We start from the raw sequence: 18,322 nt of genomic DNA, 5'->3' as shown, positions 1-18,322 counted from the left end.
ACAATGTTTAATGTAAGAAAAATTGAAAAATGCGAATCACAGTGAAGGCATTGACATCACAACCAATGCTGCTTTCAATTCAGCAGATGCTAAGCTCGAATGTCAAACTATCTCTAAATCTTAACAACGCTTCCCCTGTCGTGCAGTGAGAAATAAATAATTGTGCAAAACAATACTAAAGTTGGATGACATGGAATAAGGCGCAGTGAGACATTGCTACCACACGATGAAGAAATCACCAAAGTGGAATTTCCAATATAAACACTGAAGCGAATCAAACAAATTGTGGGTGGTGTAAGTGGTTAAACCTATTGTCGGTTAAATCAGTTTCAGTTTAAAAACACTTTAAGCATCAGTACAGATTTTTATCTGTAAAGTAAAAAGCACAAGTTGATGTAGCCTGATAATGTATTCACATCGGCAATCGTTAACAATATTGTAAGCAATGCAGTCGCAATAGTCAAAACGTGTTACGTTTGCAATAAGCTGCATAAATCTGTAACTCAAAGAAAGCAGCTTTCACCAAGAAATGAAACATCTTCTGAAAATAAATTTGTTTGTATTACAACTTTAACCAAAGTTCTTTAAGTCGTACAATTTGTTGAATCGCGATGATATTTTCTGATCCAGGCCTGGTGTACAGTGGCTCTCTTTCGGCGAATCTCAGCAGGTTGGATGCCACACACCATCACCATCTACGATCACTACACAAAAAGCTGAGATCTCGAGTCGCCTTGCTGAGGCGTTTGGCAGGCACAACTTGGGTGCAGGTGCTGACACCTTGGCTTTGGTTCACTCTATCGCTGAATACTAGTGCCCTGCCTGATGACGCAGCGCCGACACCCGCCTCATTGACCGACCAATCAATGACGTGTTGTGTGCTGTAACTAGATGCCTGCGCCCATCATTGATTGTAGAAAGAAATGGTTTGGTTTTTGAATTTTTATCCTCGGACTGACAAAGCCTTGAATGGTGATTCCTGGTATTTGTAGAGGCTCTTGACGCAGGGCCGGTTACCGAGATTAACAGAGTGAAGTTTTCCGATTGTTAAAGTGTTGTTGCCGGAGAATTATTCCATTTATTAGGTGCCGCTGAATAGACAGCAATCTAGAAATGCGTTGCTCAAGCACACACCCCGAGAGTCGAACCAGCGCCGCGTGATCTTGAGCCGGGCGCGTATGTTTTGTAGTGAGAGACCTATGATCTAAAAATATGCTGGAGTGGAACGAAAAGTGAAATGGAGGTGTCACGATTCTTTCTATCTCTTACCAGAAAAGAGACTTGGAAAGGATTAATGACGTAGCTTAACCCTTTGAAGGGTGAGGGGGGGGGGGGGCTGTCAATTCAACTTTTTTGTATCAACAGTTGTATCTCTAAAACCAATGAGGCTGCAAATACGAGATTTCTTGACGTTTCCTAACTTTTATTCACCTCTATTGAGCTGAAATTTTGAGCAAATAAAGGTTATAAATTGAGAGATATAAAGCATTTCTCAGCACATCCTCTGGAATATTTCATATTCTATTGTTCAAAATTTTCCCACCAGCAGGATGAAAGTAATTATTTGGGCCCATGTCTCGTTAATCCTAACTGTTTCAGAGCGTGAGGGGAATTGGTTGTATGTAAAATTATGTAAAAATTTTTAATTACAACATTGCAATGCATGTTTTTCATTACTCTACCAAAAAATAATGTGTAAACTCACGCTACAATTACAGTCATAAGTCACCTCAACATTTCAACGTATATGAGCAGTTCTAAAATTCACATAGTTTTAATTTTCGGATATGCTCAGCGTGAATAATTTTACAAAGTGAATCTCAAGCCTTAAAAAATAACAGAGATATCACTCCTAAAGCATAAGAAGAATCGACAGTCCCCCCCAAACTGAGCAAGACTCCTAGAGCTTAACCTTCTACGGGTTAATGGGATATCACCAAAAAGCAGTCAATCAAATGTCGAATAGTTCTACTAGTGAAATGATATATGAAAATACTTGAAGGACTTTTACGAACGGTTCAACACTTCCAGCAAATAATCAACGTAACAATAAACAGCAATAAATTCCAACTCACAGCTTCTCATATAGTTCTAATTTCCATCACAATTTATAATAGCACCAGCAGCTCTCTTCTACACCTATTCAATAGCTTCAACTTCAATCAACAATCGGCTTAATATACTCTCTCACTTCTAACTACAACAACCATCTACTATTTTCATAATAATAAATTACGCAAATTACGCCATTATTTATATTAGGTTTGATGGTCTAGTAACTCCGAGAAGGTACGATAATGTTACATCATAAAAACTCATTGTTCTGTCAAGATTTACTACTGGCAAACATCTTTACGATGTCACAACACCCAACACCTGGCAAGTCAAGCAAAGAATATTCCCGACTTGCACGTAGGCTACACAGAGTGTTCTGGGAATCATCATCATCATCATCCGTCCAGTCGTTTACGACTCTCGGTCACTCTATACGTCATCTTTCTCCACATCTCTCGATCCCACGCAGCCTCCTTCAATTCATGCACTCCCATGCCACTGTCATTTACAATCGTGTCAAGCCATCTTGTTTTCGGGCGCCCCCTTCCTCTTCCTCCGCTCACCAAACCAAGCATGATGTCTTTTTCCATTGATTTGCTTCTCATTATGTGGCCAAAATATGAAAGTTTCTGCTTGACGATTCTAGCTTCTAGGGATATGTCCGGTTTAATTTGTTCAAGAATTTTCTCGTTTGTTATTTTGGCTGTCCAAGGAACACGCAGTAACCTTCTCCAACACCACAATTCAAATGCGTCAATCTTTCTTCTGTCTGTTTTGTTCATTGTCCATGTTTCGCATCCGTAAGTTGCAATTGGGAATATTATAGTTTTGATCAGCTTCTTTTTTGTTTCTAATTTTATATCCTTGCTCTTCCAAATGCTATTCATTCCAACAAATGCATTTCTTCCCAGCGCTATTCTTCTCCTTATCTCTGGTGAGTTATTAGAATCCCAGCTTATTTTTGAGCCTAAAAATATGAATTCATTCACTGTTTCAATTTCTTGATTTTCGATCTTGATGTTTATGTTATCTGCTTTACCAGTTGTTATAATTTTTGTTTTTTTGATGTTGAGTTTCAATCCAGCCCTTTCACTTTCCTTTTTCACTTTGATGATTAAGTCTTCAAGATCTTGTGCGTTCTCGATGGAAATACTGTTCTGGGAATACGTCGCATAATAAAGATTTCTCAATCAGAGGTCACTACAAAACAATAACCGATAATAACATATAGCATAAGAATTTTACAATTAAAATAGTAAGCTACGCTCGGTCAAGACATAATGTAGCCTGTCGTGAGGCTTCGCATACTGATTGTGATAGGAGGGTCAACTTGGCTGATGTTGAAATTCATATGTGTGATCTACTGCAACCTATGCTTTCGTTGTTCATACGCCTAGCAGAGCAGTTTGAGATAAAACTGGATTGTTGTCGGCCCAGGTAGGCAACCGGCATAACTTATTACCCGGATTATTTTTTATTGGTGAGAAATACAGTTTTCATCGTTTATTGAAACAATCAATTTCATACCCAATAGGTTTAGTTGGGTTAGGTAGAACTTTTAAATGTTGGCGGTATATGGAGAATTTTAAATTTTTTTGTTTAGTTTTTCGTTTTAAGTTTAAAACAAACATGAAATTCATGAGACCCAAAGAACAGAAAAAGCGTTTCGAGACGCAAAGTCTGTGGCCTTGCGTATAAAGCGCTTATTCAGCATATAAAGTGTTTAGTCAGCATAAACAAACTACTTGCAGAGGAGTGTCAAAAATGCAGTAGGCCTATAACTGTATCGTAAAATTGTAGATCAGTGTGGTCTAAGTCAAGTTTATTCCAGGTATGTTGTAGATGTGTTTGTCAGCCAATGACGATGTTGGCTTAAAGCAGTATTGTTAAAAGCATTGTTATTTAAAAGATAATTTTGAAACAATTGTCAATGAGCAAGACTTGGGCTATCGCTATGCTATAAAATAACAGTTCATCCCAAACAGTTTAAACAACATTTGGCAACGCTTAAATTTAACACAACTTCCTCATGGCAGATATAGTTGGACACTCCGCACTTCCAAAAAACCCTGCACTCAATTCAAAGACCTTTACAATTTCCATCAAGTTGAAAATTCAATTCCTGCTCAAGACAATATAGATATCATGTATATAGTAATGGTTGATAGATATCATACCAAGCATCACTGCTGATCCTAAACTATGGTAAATTCGAGTATGGCGGCTTTCATTTTCGTTAGGTTGCTTCCTTAATGACTTTTACAAATCCCGACATCTCCATAATTCTTGTTACTATGTATATTATGTTATGAAGATATATGAAGATACTATGTTATATTGTGTTTGTTATTATGTTGTGAAGGGAGATAGTCTGAATAAAAAGCTTTGGCTTCTTCAGTTTCCAAATCTTCAAACTAGCAAGAAATTGCAAACAAAATATTGTTTCAACGTCTACGAACGTTGAAATAACGTAAACAAAGAGCCTCTTCGTTCATGCTTGCGAGTTAAAAACTTTTTTCATCAAGAACATTTCATTTTTTCTATCGTTTTCCTGGTCACGCATTGCTCACGTGATCATTCGGTTATAAGCGCGAGCGGTTGAACGCTTCTGCACAGTCGACAATTTGTACAATGTACAATTGTACACCTTGATGCGAATCTTGGAAAGGTCAAACTAAAACTGTAAAAATAAGTTTTAATACGCTGTTTCTAGTTTATTTGGTGAGGATAAGTCAGAGTTAAAGCAACAATGTGTCGGTTGCGTAGCCGAGTGGTGAGAGCCCTGGTACGACGTTCAATAATATGTCGGTTCGACACCGCTCAAAAGTATGCGACTGTGTCTTTCACATGATACTTAATCGACGCATGCCTGAAAATTGCTTTCATCCATTCAACATGAATGTTCAACTCCCGGGCTTAAGCTTTAAATGAGACAAAATAATAATTGGACTAACATTTACACAAGTTTGTAAAATTTGATGCTAAGCAAGGTGTTTAGTCGCCATAAAACATGCTCAATCAAACATTGTAATTGCCTGATTTGTCTTTTTTGTTGTTACTGGAGCGCCATTATAATCACTTGCAATTGTGTTTTGTAGTAACAGCTGCTCAGTTTTAGTATTATAATCCGTCGACTTTCACAAATTAGAAAACATGTCACTTTCCAGCAACGCCGAGCAAATTGCAGATGTTCCAAGTGAGGAAGTAGTAGATGAAGGTGAGTTTGATTTGATGATTGCTCTAACATGTTGATAATTTTGATAGCATTGCTTTTTACGTATTTTACACATTTTAAAATATTTTGCTTCATTAAAGAGAACAAAACTTACAACCGCTATGATCCCGACATCAAGCCATCGACGTCTTCTTACGTTAATTTCAAGGCTCAAATGTTAATTGTCAAAACAATATTTAATAAGTTTTCTTACAGGACAAGCTCAGCAACAACCGACTTACCAGGACAACCGACAGTTTTCTACAACTGCCCATCAGCATGTTGATCAACAAGTAGACCATCTTGACCAGAGACAGCATCAACAAGTGGTCCAGGTTGACAAGCGGCAGTATCATGCCCATCATCATCATCAGCATGTTGATCAGCGAGTGGTCAAACATGTTGACAAGAGGCAGTTTCATACAAAAATCTACAATTTGCCGGAGCAAAGTTGTGCCCCATCTGGAGATGAAGGTTTGTGCTGTTTATATTTGATTGAAATAGTTTCCATAGTTATGGTAATAATTGCTCGATTGTTAAAGCATCAGAGCACTGAGCTTAATGATGATAAACATAGAGAGTTTGCAAACTCTTTCTATGTTGCCACATTTTAATTGAAAAGTAGTATAAGTAGTTTTAATTGTCAATGAATCTTGCTTCATCATCAACTGTAACCATGCCAAGCTATGCAATAACAAATTAGATTCATACTTTTAATCTTGGTAACAACGAAAACTCAAAAGATGCAACAAAATGTTATAACACTTAGCAAAATATATCGTTAGGCTAATTATATTGCGAGGCTGGAGTGATACAAAAAGCATTATAAAGTCACTTGTTTGTTGCAATAAAAATGTAGATATTTTAAAAGTAACATTTTAAAACAAGGGAAGTGTTAATATAACATTACATCTCTTTAAATAATATGAGATGTTCTACTGGTCCAAATTGAGCTAAACTATCACAAGATGTATACATCTTGTGATAGTTTAGCTTAATTTGCACCAGTAGAACATCTCATATTATTTAATTGAATGCCTGGTGAACAGCCTCATTCAATTTTCATTACATCTCTTTGTATTTTGTTCATTTAATAAAAAACAACGTTAATAAATGTCAATAATGGGACATTTTAAAGTATAGTTTCGGGAGAAAGTTTGCTTTCTCATACCAAAGCAGGCAAGACACAAAAATACCACAAGGTTGATCATTACAACGATATATTTTACATATTTATAAATAGTTTTAATTGTCGAACAAGCTAGTAAACTTCAAGAAGTTCAAATTAATGCATTTTATAAATATTTTCAGATTCCTGATGAGGGCTTGAGTTAAGCCGAAAACGTTAGACTGTTAAAACTATTTGTAAATATGTAAAATATATCGTTGTACTGCTCAATCCCGTTGTATTGTTTTGTCTTGCCTGTCTTTGGTATATTTTGAAGTATTATTACATCTTAATGCATATTCGTCATTTAACAAAAACAACGTTAATAAATATCAACAAAATCGTTGATCAGGGTTTTGTGGATATGTTTAACCCTTAGAAGGTTGGGCTCCTGGAGTCTTGCTCAGTTTGGGGGGGGGGGCTGTCGATTCTTCTTATGCTTTAGGAGTGATACCTCTGTTATTTTTTAAGGCACGGTTTCAAAATTTGGGATTCACTTTGTAAATTATTCACGCTGAGCATATCCGAAAATTAAAACTATCTAAATTTTAGAACTGCTCATATACGTTGAAATGTTGAGGTGACTTATGACTGTAATTGTAGCGTGAGTTTACACATTATTTTTTGGTAGAGTAATGAAGAACATGCATTGCAATGTTGTGATTAAAATTTTTTTACATAATTTTAAATACAGCCAATTCCCTTCACGCTGTGAAACAATTAGGATTAACGAGACATGGGCCCAAATTAATTACTTTCATTCAGCTGGTGTGAAAATTTTGAAAAATAGAATATAAAATATTTCAGAGGATGTGATGAGAGATGCTTTATATCTCTCAATTTAAAACCTTTATTTGCTCAAAATTTCAGCTCAATAGAGGTGAATAAAAGTTAGGAGAAGTCAAGAAGTATCGTATTTGCAGCCTCATTGGTTTTAGAGATACAACTGTTGATACAAAAAAGTTGAATTGACACCCCCCCTCACCCTTCAAAGGGTTAAGGCACGGCTTCAAAATAAGAGATTCACTTTGTAAAATTATTCACGCTGAGCATATCCGAAAATTAAAACTATGTGAATTTTAGAACTGCTCATAATATACGTTGAAATGTTGAGGTGACTTATGACTGTAATTGGAGCGTGAGTTTACACATTATTTTTTGGTAGAGTAATGAAGAACATGCATTGCAATGTTGTGATTAAAATTTTTTTACATAATTTTACATACAACCAATTCCCTTCACGCTGTGAAACAGTTAGGATTAACGAGATTTGGGTCAAATTAATTACTTTCATCCAGCTGGTGTGAAAATTTTGAACAATAGAATATGAAATATTTCAGAGGATGTGCTGAGAAATGCTTTATATCTCTCAATTTAAAACCTTTATTTGCTCAAAATTTCAGCTCAATAGAGGTGAATAAAAGTTAGGAAACGTCAAGAAATCTCGTATTTGCAGCCTCAGTGGTTTTAAAGATACAACTGTTGATACAAAAAAATTGAATTGACAGCCCCCCCCCCTCAACCTTCAAAAAGTTAAATGGATGAAATTCAAATATTTTGAACACAGGATAAATATCACACGAAGAGTTTTATTTCAATAATTATACGATTTTTTCCAAACATAATTTAGTTTCTGAATTGGGTTGTTCAAAACAATTTTTGCTTTGAACAGCAAAAAAATTGTTTTTCGAAACAAAATATTTCACAAGGAAAGACAATTGGAATCGAAATGAAATCATAAAAAATGTTTTTGCATTGAAAAGAAATGTTTCGAAATTTTGTAACAAAACTTTTTCTAAAAATTTCAAAAATAATAGGTTGAACAATTGTTGAACAATAAGTCACTCAAAGTCTAATCAATTCAGGCTGTCAGCAAACCAGTCGCCATGCAACTGCACAAATAATTTTGGTAAACAATTTCCATTTCTGTTTTTAGATTCAAAACAAGAATTAAAAAAAACTCCAAAAAGCAACTTGCAGACAATATCATCCCAAATATGACGTTGATTTCTCCAATTTTAAAATTTCTTCTGAGGATTTTCCTGAAATTTATCCTGAAATGAATCAAGTTGATTTTTATCAAGGAAGGTCCATTCCTAATCACGACAAGTACAATCCTAACAGTCAAAGAATTGAGTTGACCGCCTCTGACCAAGCAGTAACAATCGATCAATTAGTTTCTGATATTCAAAAGAACAGTTTTGTGTCGGTCATCGGATACCCTGGATCAGGAAAAACAACTCTATCGAAACGCTTTGCACGACGACTTTCTCATAATGAAGACTGTCTTGTCCTAAGGAAGCTGTTTATGGACATGAATGACTGCCACGAACAATCATCATTGAAAGAGTTTTTACTGGGAGATTCCAATTACAACTTAAGCGACCAAGAACAGAATTCTGTTTTTGAATGGATCACAGCCAATCCAGAAAACTGCTTCATTATTTTAGATGGATTTGATCAGGTGAGTTGGACCCTGGATGACAATGTAAAAAAATCCAACTACAATACTCCACTTCAATATTGGGAACTTGTTTCGAATCTTTGTTTAGGAAAATTTCTTGAAAATTGTCACTTGATATTCACTTCTCGACCACATGCTATGCTTCATATTCCAAAAAGATATCGACCCAAACGCACTTACTTCATTCGTGATCTGACCTCTGACAACATGAAAACGTTATTCGACGCCTTTGTAAACAACCAACAACAATCTAAGATTCTTTGGAAAAACCTTATAGTAAAAACTCCACATTTAACATCAATCTGCCACAACCCTCTGATGCTGCAACTCTACTTGAGAGCATCCCTTCTATCGTCACAAATTAATGATATATCCACGATGACCAGGATATTTCATACTGTATTGTTAAATCTTAAAACCTCTAAACACGCCGTTTTCATATCTGATGATATTGTCATCAAACTTTCCAAAATCGCTTACAAGGCAACAAAAAAAGGAACCGTATTGATCACAACAGACGATCTTGAAACAGAAAATCTCTCCAGTCAGGTAGTTCAAGATCTTGTCGTCACTCTAATGGGAGCAAACAGAGAATATGCACTCCTGGAAGGGCAGCAACGGTTATATTTTAGTCACCAGACATTCCAAGAGTACTTCAGTGCTTTATACATCTGTCGTGAAATGTCATTACCTGATTTCAAATTATTCGTTCAAAATAACTTACTGGAGGATCACTGGTCTGTGGTTGTCCAATTTACGACCGGACTTCTTTTGGATCCGATCATGAACAAAGGTAAGTTTATGTTTTACCTACAGACTATTCATCATAAAACTAACAACAAATTATATTATTGCGCTTCTTTTCATTGTAATAAGTTAAGACATTATTTATCAACTTTATTAGAAAAAAATCATTGAAATAGTTTATCCTCCTTAAACAAATTTTAATTGATCAATAAACCCTTGAGACGTGATGTCATTTTATATAATAATTATTGCACTAACAACAATACGTTTTCTTTTCAAATTTATAGATCTATCGAGCTCTGCAGTTAACAAACTTCCTTGGATAGAACCTACGTCAGCAGTGACGCAATCAACAACTTCATCTTCACAAACTGCCTCAAGTAGGAATATAAGCTAGATATTTTGCGATTGTCTTGTGACAAAGAGCAGTATGTGCTTGCTTGTGTGCTACAAGTAAAATTACTTTTGGGAACCACTGGGCTAGACGATCGTCCGCATGTGCCGACAATCTTTATTTCCCAACAGTTAAACGTGGTTAAACCACGCAGCTGCTTCAGAGCAGTGTATTTCACAGTGGAGGATGATTTGTAGTCTGTATGATCACTAACATTGCATCAAGAGCAAGAAATTTATTCATTCTGTTTTTTCAACAGCGTGTTTAATGTTTGAAGATCTATCGAGCACTACAATGAACCAACGTCCTTCAGATGAATCTACATCAGCTCTGACGCAACCGTCAACTTCGTCTTCACAAATTGCTTCAAGTAAGGTTACCGACTACTAGATAATGGTCACTGTGTGCATAAAATTTTAATCATTGCGAGTTCCGTTCCTGGTGAAGTTTATAGCTGCAGCAATCGGTTTAAACTCTCAATTCAATATTGTTGTATATTGTCAGGTTTGGCGGCCGTGTTTGAATGTGCTTTGATTTACATATATGCTTTAAGTCTACATCATATGCAGTACTCCACGACTAAAACTTTTGCAGTTTTGACGCTTTTTCTGTTGTTGGTTTTGTTTCCATAAAGTGGCCCCATGACGCGCCAATAATATCGCATGCAGTAGCAAACCTAGAAACTTGAAGAGGGTGTCGACAAAATAGACAATGTAGAAGTTGAACTTCGCCAAATAAAATAGTGCGGAGATGGTCTCGGGGTTTGCCCCAAAAACAAATGAGGTCCATCAGAACAAATTATAAAATGCGGAACATTCTCTGATAAATGAATAAATCATATGGAAATTTACTCAAGCAAACTTCCATGAAGATGCAATTGCAATTTGGTAACATTTGTTGTATATTATTAAAATATTTGATAGTTTCTTTAATAGTTAAAATAAATGCATACACTGTAGTCCTGCTACCTTATCAAGGCGACGTTTACAAATCATAATTTTAAAGACAAGTTTTTATATTTTAGATGAAAAAATGCAAAAAAGGCAACTATTTGTTAAAGAATTGTTGAAAGAAACCGGGAAAGTTTCTGCAGGTAAGTAAAAGTAGGCTAAAGCTAGTCTAAAACTTCAATACAATGAATATCAAAAGGAATATAAATTTAAAAACTTAACGGCAGAAAGAACGCCACTGTTTCGACTGTAAGTACACAGTAACATGTAAGTACAGTAGTGATAAGTTTCCAGAAATTTTTACTTTAAAAGTTTTACCCAAATAAAAACGAAATTGTGAAGTCATAAAACAAAGATTCATCAAGGTGAAAAATCACAGGAAACCGGCTCAGTGTCACCGCATGAATTCAGAAAAAATAAATAAATAAAAAGAGAAATAGAATTAAATACTATGTACTAAAATACATCTAGGTTCACTTAACACTTATCAACAAAACGAGCTATCGTCGTTCAAACGTAATTGCTCGGCGAACCTTTTTTACCAATGCATTGCAAGGCGAATCGATCCTTATTCATTATACGCCACCCTTCTGTTTGCTGTGATCGGTGAATAGTGCCTCCACAAAACTTGCTGTAGCTTTCTCGTTTCTCCTCAGATTTTAACAATTTTGCCATCGTTGGAAAGCACGATCGTACATCTAAAAGACAGGCACAAAATAAGTACTACCTTCATTTCGTGAAAAGTTAAACTTCACCAACTTGTACCGATTCTCAGCAATTTAATTTTTACAATAAAAATACCACTCTAACGCAAATGGAAAGAGTATGTCTTGCTTTATGTACCTGAAAAGTTTCATGGGTATATCTTATCTATAAAATGAGCAATCGTCGTTCAAACGTAATCGCTCGGCGAACCTTTCTTCCAATGCATGTAAGGCGATTCTGAAATTGCTTCCACAGATTAGTTTAAACTTTAAAGAAACGTAAATCGCGTAACTTTGCGGTGCTTTTTTCCTTTGTTTCTCACTTGTGTCTTCGTATAGCAAAAACGAGAGCAAGGGATGTGATACGAATCTCTGCTTCCGTATGCTTCCAACTATTTTTAAATTAAACCCGAGCTGAAATCATACGGGGACATGAGTTAGAACATGCTGTTTAAATTCGTATTCAGGTAAAGAAATTACAAAATTGTTTTACTGAAAACTATCATCTTCTCTTTTTTCAATTTTGACAGTGGAAGCAATGCTTTCCCCCGCTTTCATTGAGGATACGCCCCTACGGCCGACTGATTTGCGACAATAGTGCCAGTGACAATAAGCCTATGCCCATCCCTTCGATTATTATTATTTAAAGGCACTCACGGACCAAAACTTGCCGATGTATCAGGATTCGTTCTCTCAAGTTGGCCTAGTAGACCCTATGCTACTAGCACCATCAGCAACCTCATCCCTACGTCCGTTCTCGCAATCTTCTGTAGATCTCAACTTTTTCGTCATATATGACAAAATAGAATTAGCTTTCCGTTTGCCAACACAAACAAGGGCGAAAACATAAACTAGCACGAAAAATATTTGTTGGTGTAAGTTGGTGAAGTTTAACTTATCACGAGATAAAGGTAGTACTTATTTTGTGCCTGTCTTTAATTGATTCAAGTAGATGTATGATCGTGCTTTCCAACGATGGCAAAATTGTTAAAATTCGAGCAGAAACAAGCAAGCTACAGCAAGTTTTGTGGAGGCACTGTTCACCGATCACAGCAAACAGAAGGGTGGCGTATAATGAATAAGGATTGAATCGCCTTACAATGCATTGGTAAAAAAGGTTCGCCGAGCGATTACGTTTGAACGACTGTCGACGATTGCTCGTTTTATAGATAAAATATACCCCTGAAACTTTTCAGGTACATAAGGAAAGACATAGTATTTTTATTGTAAAAATTAAATTGCTGAGAATCGGTGCAAGATGGTGAAGTTTAACATTTCACAAGATGAAGGTAGTATTTATTTTCTGCTTGTATTAAATTTATTCGGGTAGATGCATGATTGTGCTTTCCAACGATGGCAAAATTGTTAAAATCCGAGCAGAAAAAAGAAAGCTACAGCAAGTTTAGTGAAAGCACTATTGTTTGTTTGTTTTGTTTTTTTCAATTTTTATCCTCGGACTGACAAAGCCTTGATAGGTTATCCCTGGTAGTTTCGCATACTTGTAAAGGCTCTTGACGCAGGGCCGGTTACCGAGATTGGCAGAGTGAATTTTTCCGATTGTTAAAGTGTTGTTGCCGGGGAATTATTCCATTCATTAAGTGCCGCTGAATAGAGAGCAGTCCTGAAATGCGTTGCTCAAGCGCACACCCCGAGAGTCGAACCAGCGCCACTTGATCTTGAAGCTTCTTCGTTCACGAAGTCACGCGCTAACCAACTGAGCCATCGGGGCGGACACTATTCATCGATCACAGCAAACAGAGGGGCGGCGTATAATGAATAAGGATCGATTCGCCGTACAATGCATTGGTAAATTGTAAAAAAATGATTTGTGTGTTTGTATTTAATGGCAAAGGTTTCATATTTTTAATGTTAAACTTAAATTGTAGACATTTAGTACAAACTGGTGAAGTTTTAGTTGAATTGAGGCAAATTGGTAAATTTTCAGTCATTCTAGGAGCTTATATTGAACACTCGACGTTGGTTTTATCTTTTCATTGCAAAAATATGGTAAAATTGTCAAAATCCATATCCATTCCGCTTTATCCGCCGCTTTTCACCCTCCTTTTCTTCCCAATAAAAGTTGTGTCCGTTTTCGTGACGTCATAACATGTGTTTACGTCATTGACCAGGGTGGCGGATTCTATACTAGCACCCAAAAGTCTATTCAGGTTATTTTCAAATTAGAACTTTGATTCAAACCTCAAAGGTTTGTTCAAAATAGTTTGTTTAGATTTTTGTTTGCGATATAAATGAATTAATGTTTTGTTCTTTAGTAAACAACTTGTGTTCAATGTTTGATTATTTTATGGTTAGAACCAAACTGTGGTTTTAGACTACAATCTGGTTAGCCGAGCTAATATTGATTGATATTATTCCTGCATTATTAGGTCACAATGATGGTCGCTCCATCATCGCCATTACAAAGATCTTGCGGGAAGGCAACGACTTGGAAGTGACCGTCACAGCAGGAAGTCATTTTGATGGAGGGAGGATAGTGATGCATTCCTCTGACACTCAGAATGACATCCTTGCAGTGACGTCATTCATCAAGTCGATGCCGACGCGACTTGGAATCCTTGGTCTGTCCAGTTGTAAAATGAATTCCAATCGATTCCGTCCATGGAAGGAGGCGATCAAATCGATGCTTGGATCCGTAAGTCATGCTTAACTTTTATAACCAACACATTGATTCATGGTCAGTTGTTACGTTGATTCAACGTTGCATTACGTTGTTTTAACGTCTGAGTTTCAACAAGTTTCACAAAGTAAGTTCCAGTTTCCAATTTTAATCAAATTCTAACAATTCTTGTAAACATAAAATAAATAAACAAAAATTCACAACATAAACAAATTGTTTTTGTTTGATTATTGAATCATGATTATTTGTGTTTAGATTGTTGAGATGTATCTCCATGGTAACCTCCTATCTGTCGATGACGTCATTGAGGTTTTGCACAAAGTTGAGGAGAAAGTTGAAATGTGGGGATCTCTTGATGATAGAGATGGCAGTGGAAGAGATCCGAACATGGAGGAAAGATCCATGCTACAAGAAGCATTGGATCAGTTGGACAATAAAGTGAGAGTTGTTTACGTTGTATCAACGTTATAGTAAGTAATTGTGTCAACATTAAATCAACATCAATTATTCGCTTTGTCTTTTACAGAAGTTGAAGATCAAGGTTGGCATCGGTCGTTTCCTCACGCACAAGGATCGATGAAGTTTTTATTTATTTGTTGATGTTTTAATAAAATTATGTTATCCAGTGATTTTGTTTGGTTAAGTTAAAAATACAATAACAAACTGCTTGTTTACATCAGGTTACATAACATCAACAAAAATGTTTAAATTTTATCAAACCAAGGTTTGTTTATGTTCTTCCACTTGAGGTCGATAAACATCAACAAAAGTAAGTTTGTTCATTAAACTTATTAATTTTTATGAAATAATTTCAATAAAGAATTCAAATTAAGTTATTTGTTGAAAGTGTTGCCAGATTAGATAATTGGTTTTTATAAATTAAATATACAATTTGAGTCTCAGGTTTGAAAGTAGCTGCCGACATCAAATCTGTTCATTTGTTAACAGTGTTGCCAGATTACATAATTACTTTTTCAATTTCAAAACAATTTTTAAGTCTGAAATGCAAAATCCATTGAGATTGTAGGTGACGTCGAATCAGTTCATTTGTGTACAGTGTTGCCGGATTGAATTACTTTTTTGTAAATCAAAGACATGCAAGCATTACCACTTAATACCCATTTTTAGGGTTGCCAATTCCGTTTGGACTAGTTTTGCTGATTAAAGTTTGGCTTACAGCGAGGATAACATTATGTTCCAATAACAAAAGTACATGCTACTGCCTATCTCTTCCAAGAGGTGGATGTCACGATTTCTTTCTATCTCTTACCAGGAAGGAGACTTGGAAAGGTTCAATGACGTAATTTAATGAGATATTACCGAAAGACAGTCAACCAAATGTCGAATAGTTCTACTAGTGAAATGATAACGAAAATTCTTGAAGGACTTTAACGAATGGTTCAGCACTTCCAGCAACTAATCAAACAATAGTAACGGTGAGCAGCAATAGATTCCAACGCTTACAACTATTAATCGAGTTTAACGTAATTCACTCACAGCTTCTCATACCATTCTAATTTCAATCAGAAATTATATTAGCATCAACTTTGCTTTACTCGTACTCAATAACTTCAACTCTCGATCAACCATAATCTTTGCGTCTATTGCCAACTCCCTCTACTACAATAATGATCTCTCAATAATTCATCATAATACAATTCTCAATTTACACCACTATTTATAGCAGGTTGTTTAATCTAGTAATTTCGAGAAGGTTCTGCAATATTACAGTATAAGAACTTATTGTTCTGTCAAATTTTACTACTGGCAAACATCTTTATGATGTCACAACACCCAACACCTGGCAAGTCAAGCAAAGAACATTCTAGACTTGCACGTACGCAAAAATGTTCTCGAAATACGTTACATAATAAAGATTTCGCAATAACAACAATCCTTACGTCCTTACAATTACCTTATGTCAATCCTTACGTCCTTACAATCATTACGTCCTTACAATCCTTACGTCCTTACAATCCTTACGTCCTTACAATCCTTACGTCCTTACAATCCTTACGTCCTTACAATCCTTACGTCCTTACAATCCTTACGTCCTTACAATCCTTACGTCCTTACAATCCTTACGTCCTTACAATCCTTATGTCCTTACAATCCTTACGTCCTTACAATCCTTACTTCTTTACAATCCTTACGTCCTTACAATCCTTACGTCCTTACAATCCTTACGTCCTTACAATCCTTACGTCCTTACAATCCTTACGTCCTTACAATCCTTACGTCCTTACAATCCTTACGTCCTTACAATCCTTACGTCCTTACAATCCTTACGTCCTTACAATCCTTACGTCCTTACAATCCTTACGTCCTTACAATCCTTACGTCCTTACAATCCTTACTTCCTTACAATCCTTACGTCCTTACAATCCTTACGTCGTTACAATCCTTACGTCCTTACAATCCTTACGTCTTTACAATCCTTACGTCCTTACAATCCTTACGTCCTTACAATCCTTACGTCGTTACAATCCTTACGTCCTTACAATCCTTACGTCCTTACAATCCTTACGTCGTTACAATCCTTACGTCCTTACAATCCTTACGTCTTTACAATCCTTACGTCCTTACAATCCTTACGTCCTTACAATTACATCCTTACGTCATGACAAACGACATTTGACAATTGTGAAAAACAAAAGAATATTCCAGGTTTGCATGTTTACAGAATGCTCCAGAAATACGTTACATATTAAAAATTTCGCAATCAGAGGTTACTACAGGACATTAACCGATAATAACATACTATTGCTAGAAGTAAGCAAAGATTGTATCACCTTTGTCACACCTGTGAAGCATTACATCATCGTTAAATCTTGAATTACGAGATATGGTGTAAGCCAAATTTAACAGGTGCTTGAATAGCTTCATAATGCTTATCATTACTACGTCACATAAGATGGTTACGTGCGTTTGGAATATTGCAATCTATTCTCTCATTTTTAAAATTGTTGCTTGAAAAGTTTGTCGCATATTAAAACTGTTTTGCTTGTGCTTACCAACTAGACGAAATTTCCGTCTTTATCTAAGTAATTTGTATTGTAGTGACAAGTTTTAGTGGGTACGGTGTTTCCCCCATTCTTCGACAGCGTTGAGGCTATTTTTTCAGAAATACAATTCTTGAATAGACGTTTTCAGGAGAGTGTTTCTTTTAGTCATTGCATACAGACGAAGGGATCCGGGAATTTTATGTTACAATTTTCCCACGAAGAGGTTATGGTTTACCGCTGTGACCATAAATAATAAAGACGTGTTGTTGTCAGTTGGGACAGAAGCTCAAAAGAATACTAAAGACGTTCTTGTTAGTTGGTAGGCTACAGAAGAACTTAAAGCACAAAGAAAAAATAAAGACGTTCTTGTTAGTTGGTAGGCTACAAAAGAACTTAAAGCACAAAGAATAATAAAGACGATTCTTCTCAGTTAGTACTGAAGAACTTCAAGCTAAAAATTAAAGACGCTTTCTTTGTTGGTTCTGAAGCAAAACAACATTGACATTCATTGGCAAGAAAGAAGATTAAAGACAATCGATCTGTGTTTGAAGATTCAAGTCGACGATTCCAAGCAAGTTTTGTGGAACTTTCAATAGCCTAGATTGGAAGTCTCCAGAAGTGGTAGGACTTCATATATATACCCCTACAACTACGGTATTGTGCATTTAAATTCTTTTTGTATTTTTACGGTCTTTGCAGTTAAGTTTTTTATAACTACAATAATATTTTGTGTGTTTGTGTAACTTAATTTTTTTAATTATTAAATTTAGCCCTAACATTTAATATGTCTACACTCGGTGGCGACAAGGACTCGACCGCCGTCGACTCGACTGAGTTTAAGCCTAATGATGTTTTTGCGGTTGGGCAGACTATTCTGGGGAGGGACCCAGTAACGATGAGGCTAAGTCAGTCCGAGAAGCCCGGCATCTCAGAAGGGATATTTTGGCTCAAATTGAGAAACTTTCTGTAGCCCTAGGTTCTTT

The 18,322-nt window shown here is 36.0% G+C and overlaps 2 protein-coding genes across 2 annotated transcripts in view; both read left to right on the top strand.

Annotated features, from left to right (window-relative positions):
* The window catches only part of LOC145765718 (uncharacterized), a 1,283,504-nt gene that overhangs the window by 659,019 nt on the left and 606,163 nt on the right, over nucleotides 1–18,322 (top strand). The gene's annotated exons all lie outside the window — the stretch shown is intronic.
* The window catches only part of LOC145765602 (uncharacterized), a 103,976-nt gene continuing 90,862 nt past the window's right edge, over nucleotides 5,209–18,322 (top strand). Inside the window, exons 1-4 of the mRNA XM_082577438.1 lie at nucleotides 5,209–5,272; nucleotides 5,486–5,743; nucleotides 8,522–9,694; nucleotides 10,320–10,412. Coding sequence (XP_082433564.1) covers nucleotides 5,209–5,272; nucleotides 5,486–5,743; nucleotides 8,522–9,694; nucleotides 10,320–10,412 — 1,588 coding nt within the window. The remainder of the gene's footprint in view (nucleotides 5,273–5,485; nucleotides 5,744–8,521; nucleotides 9,695–10,319; nucleotides 10,413–18,322) is intronic.

The sequence above is a fragment of the Aplidium turbinatum genome, chromosome 2, assembly GCF_918807975.1.
Source record: "Aplidium turbinatum chromosome 2, kaAplTurb1.1, whole genome shotgun sequence".
In the NCBI taxonomy this organism is placed as follows: Eukaryota; Metazoa; Chordata; class Ascidiacea; order Aplousobranchia; family Polyclinidae; genus Aplidium; species Aplidium turbinatum.
The sequence above is the reverse complement of the archived record's forward strand: the minus strand, read 5'-3'. Positions and strand labels throughout refer to the sequence as shown.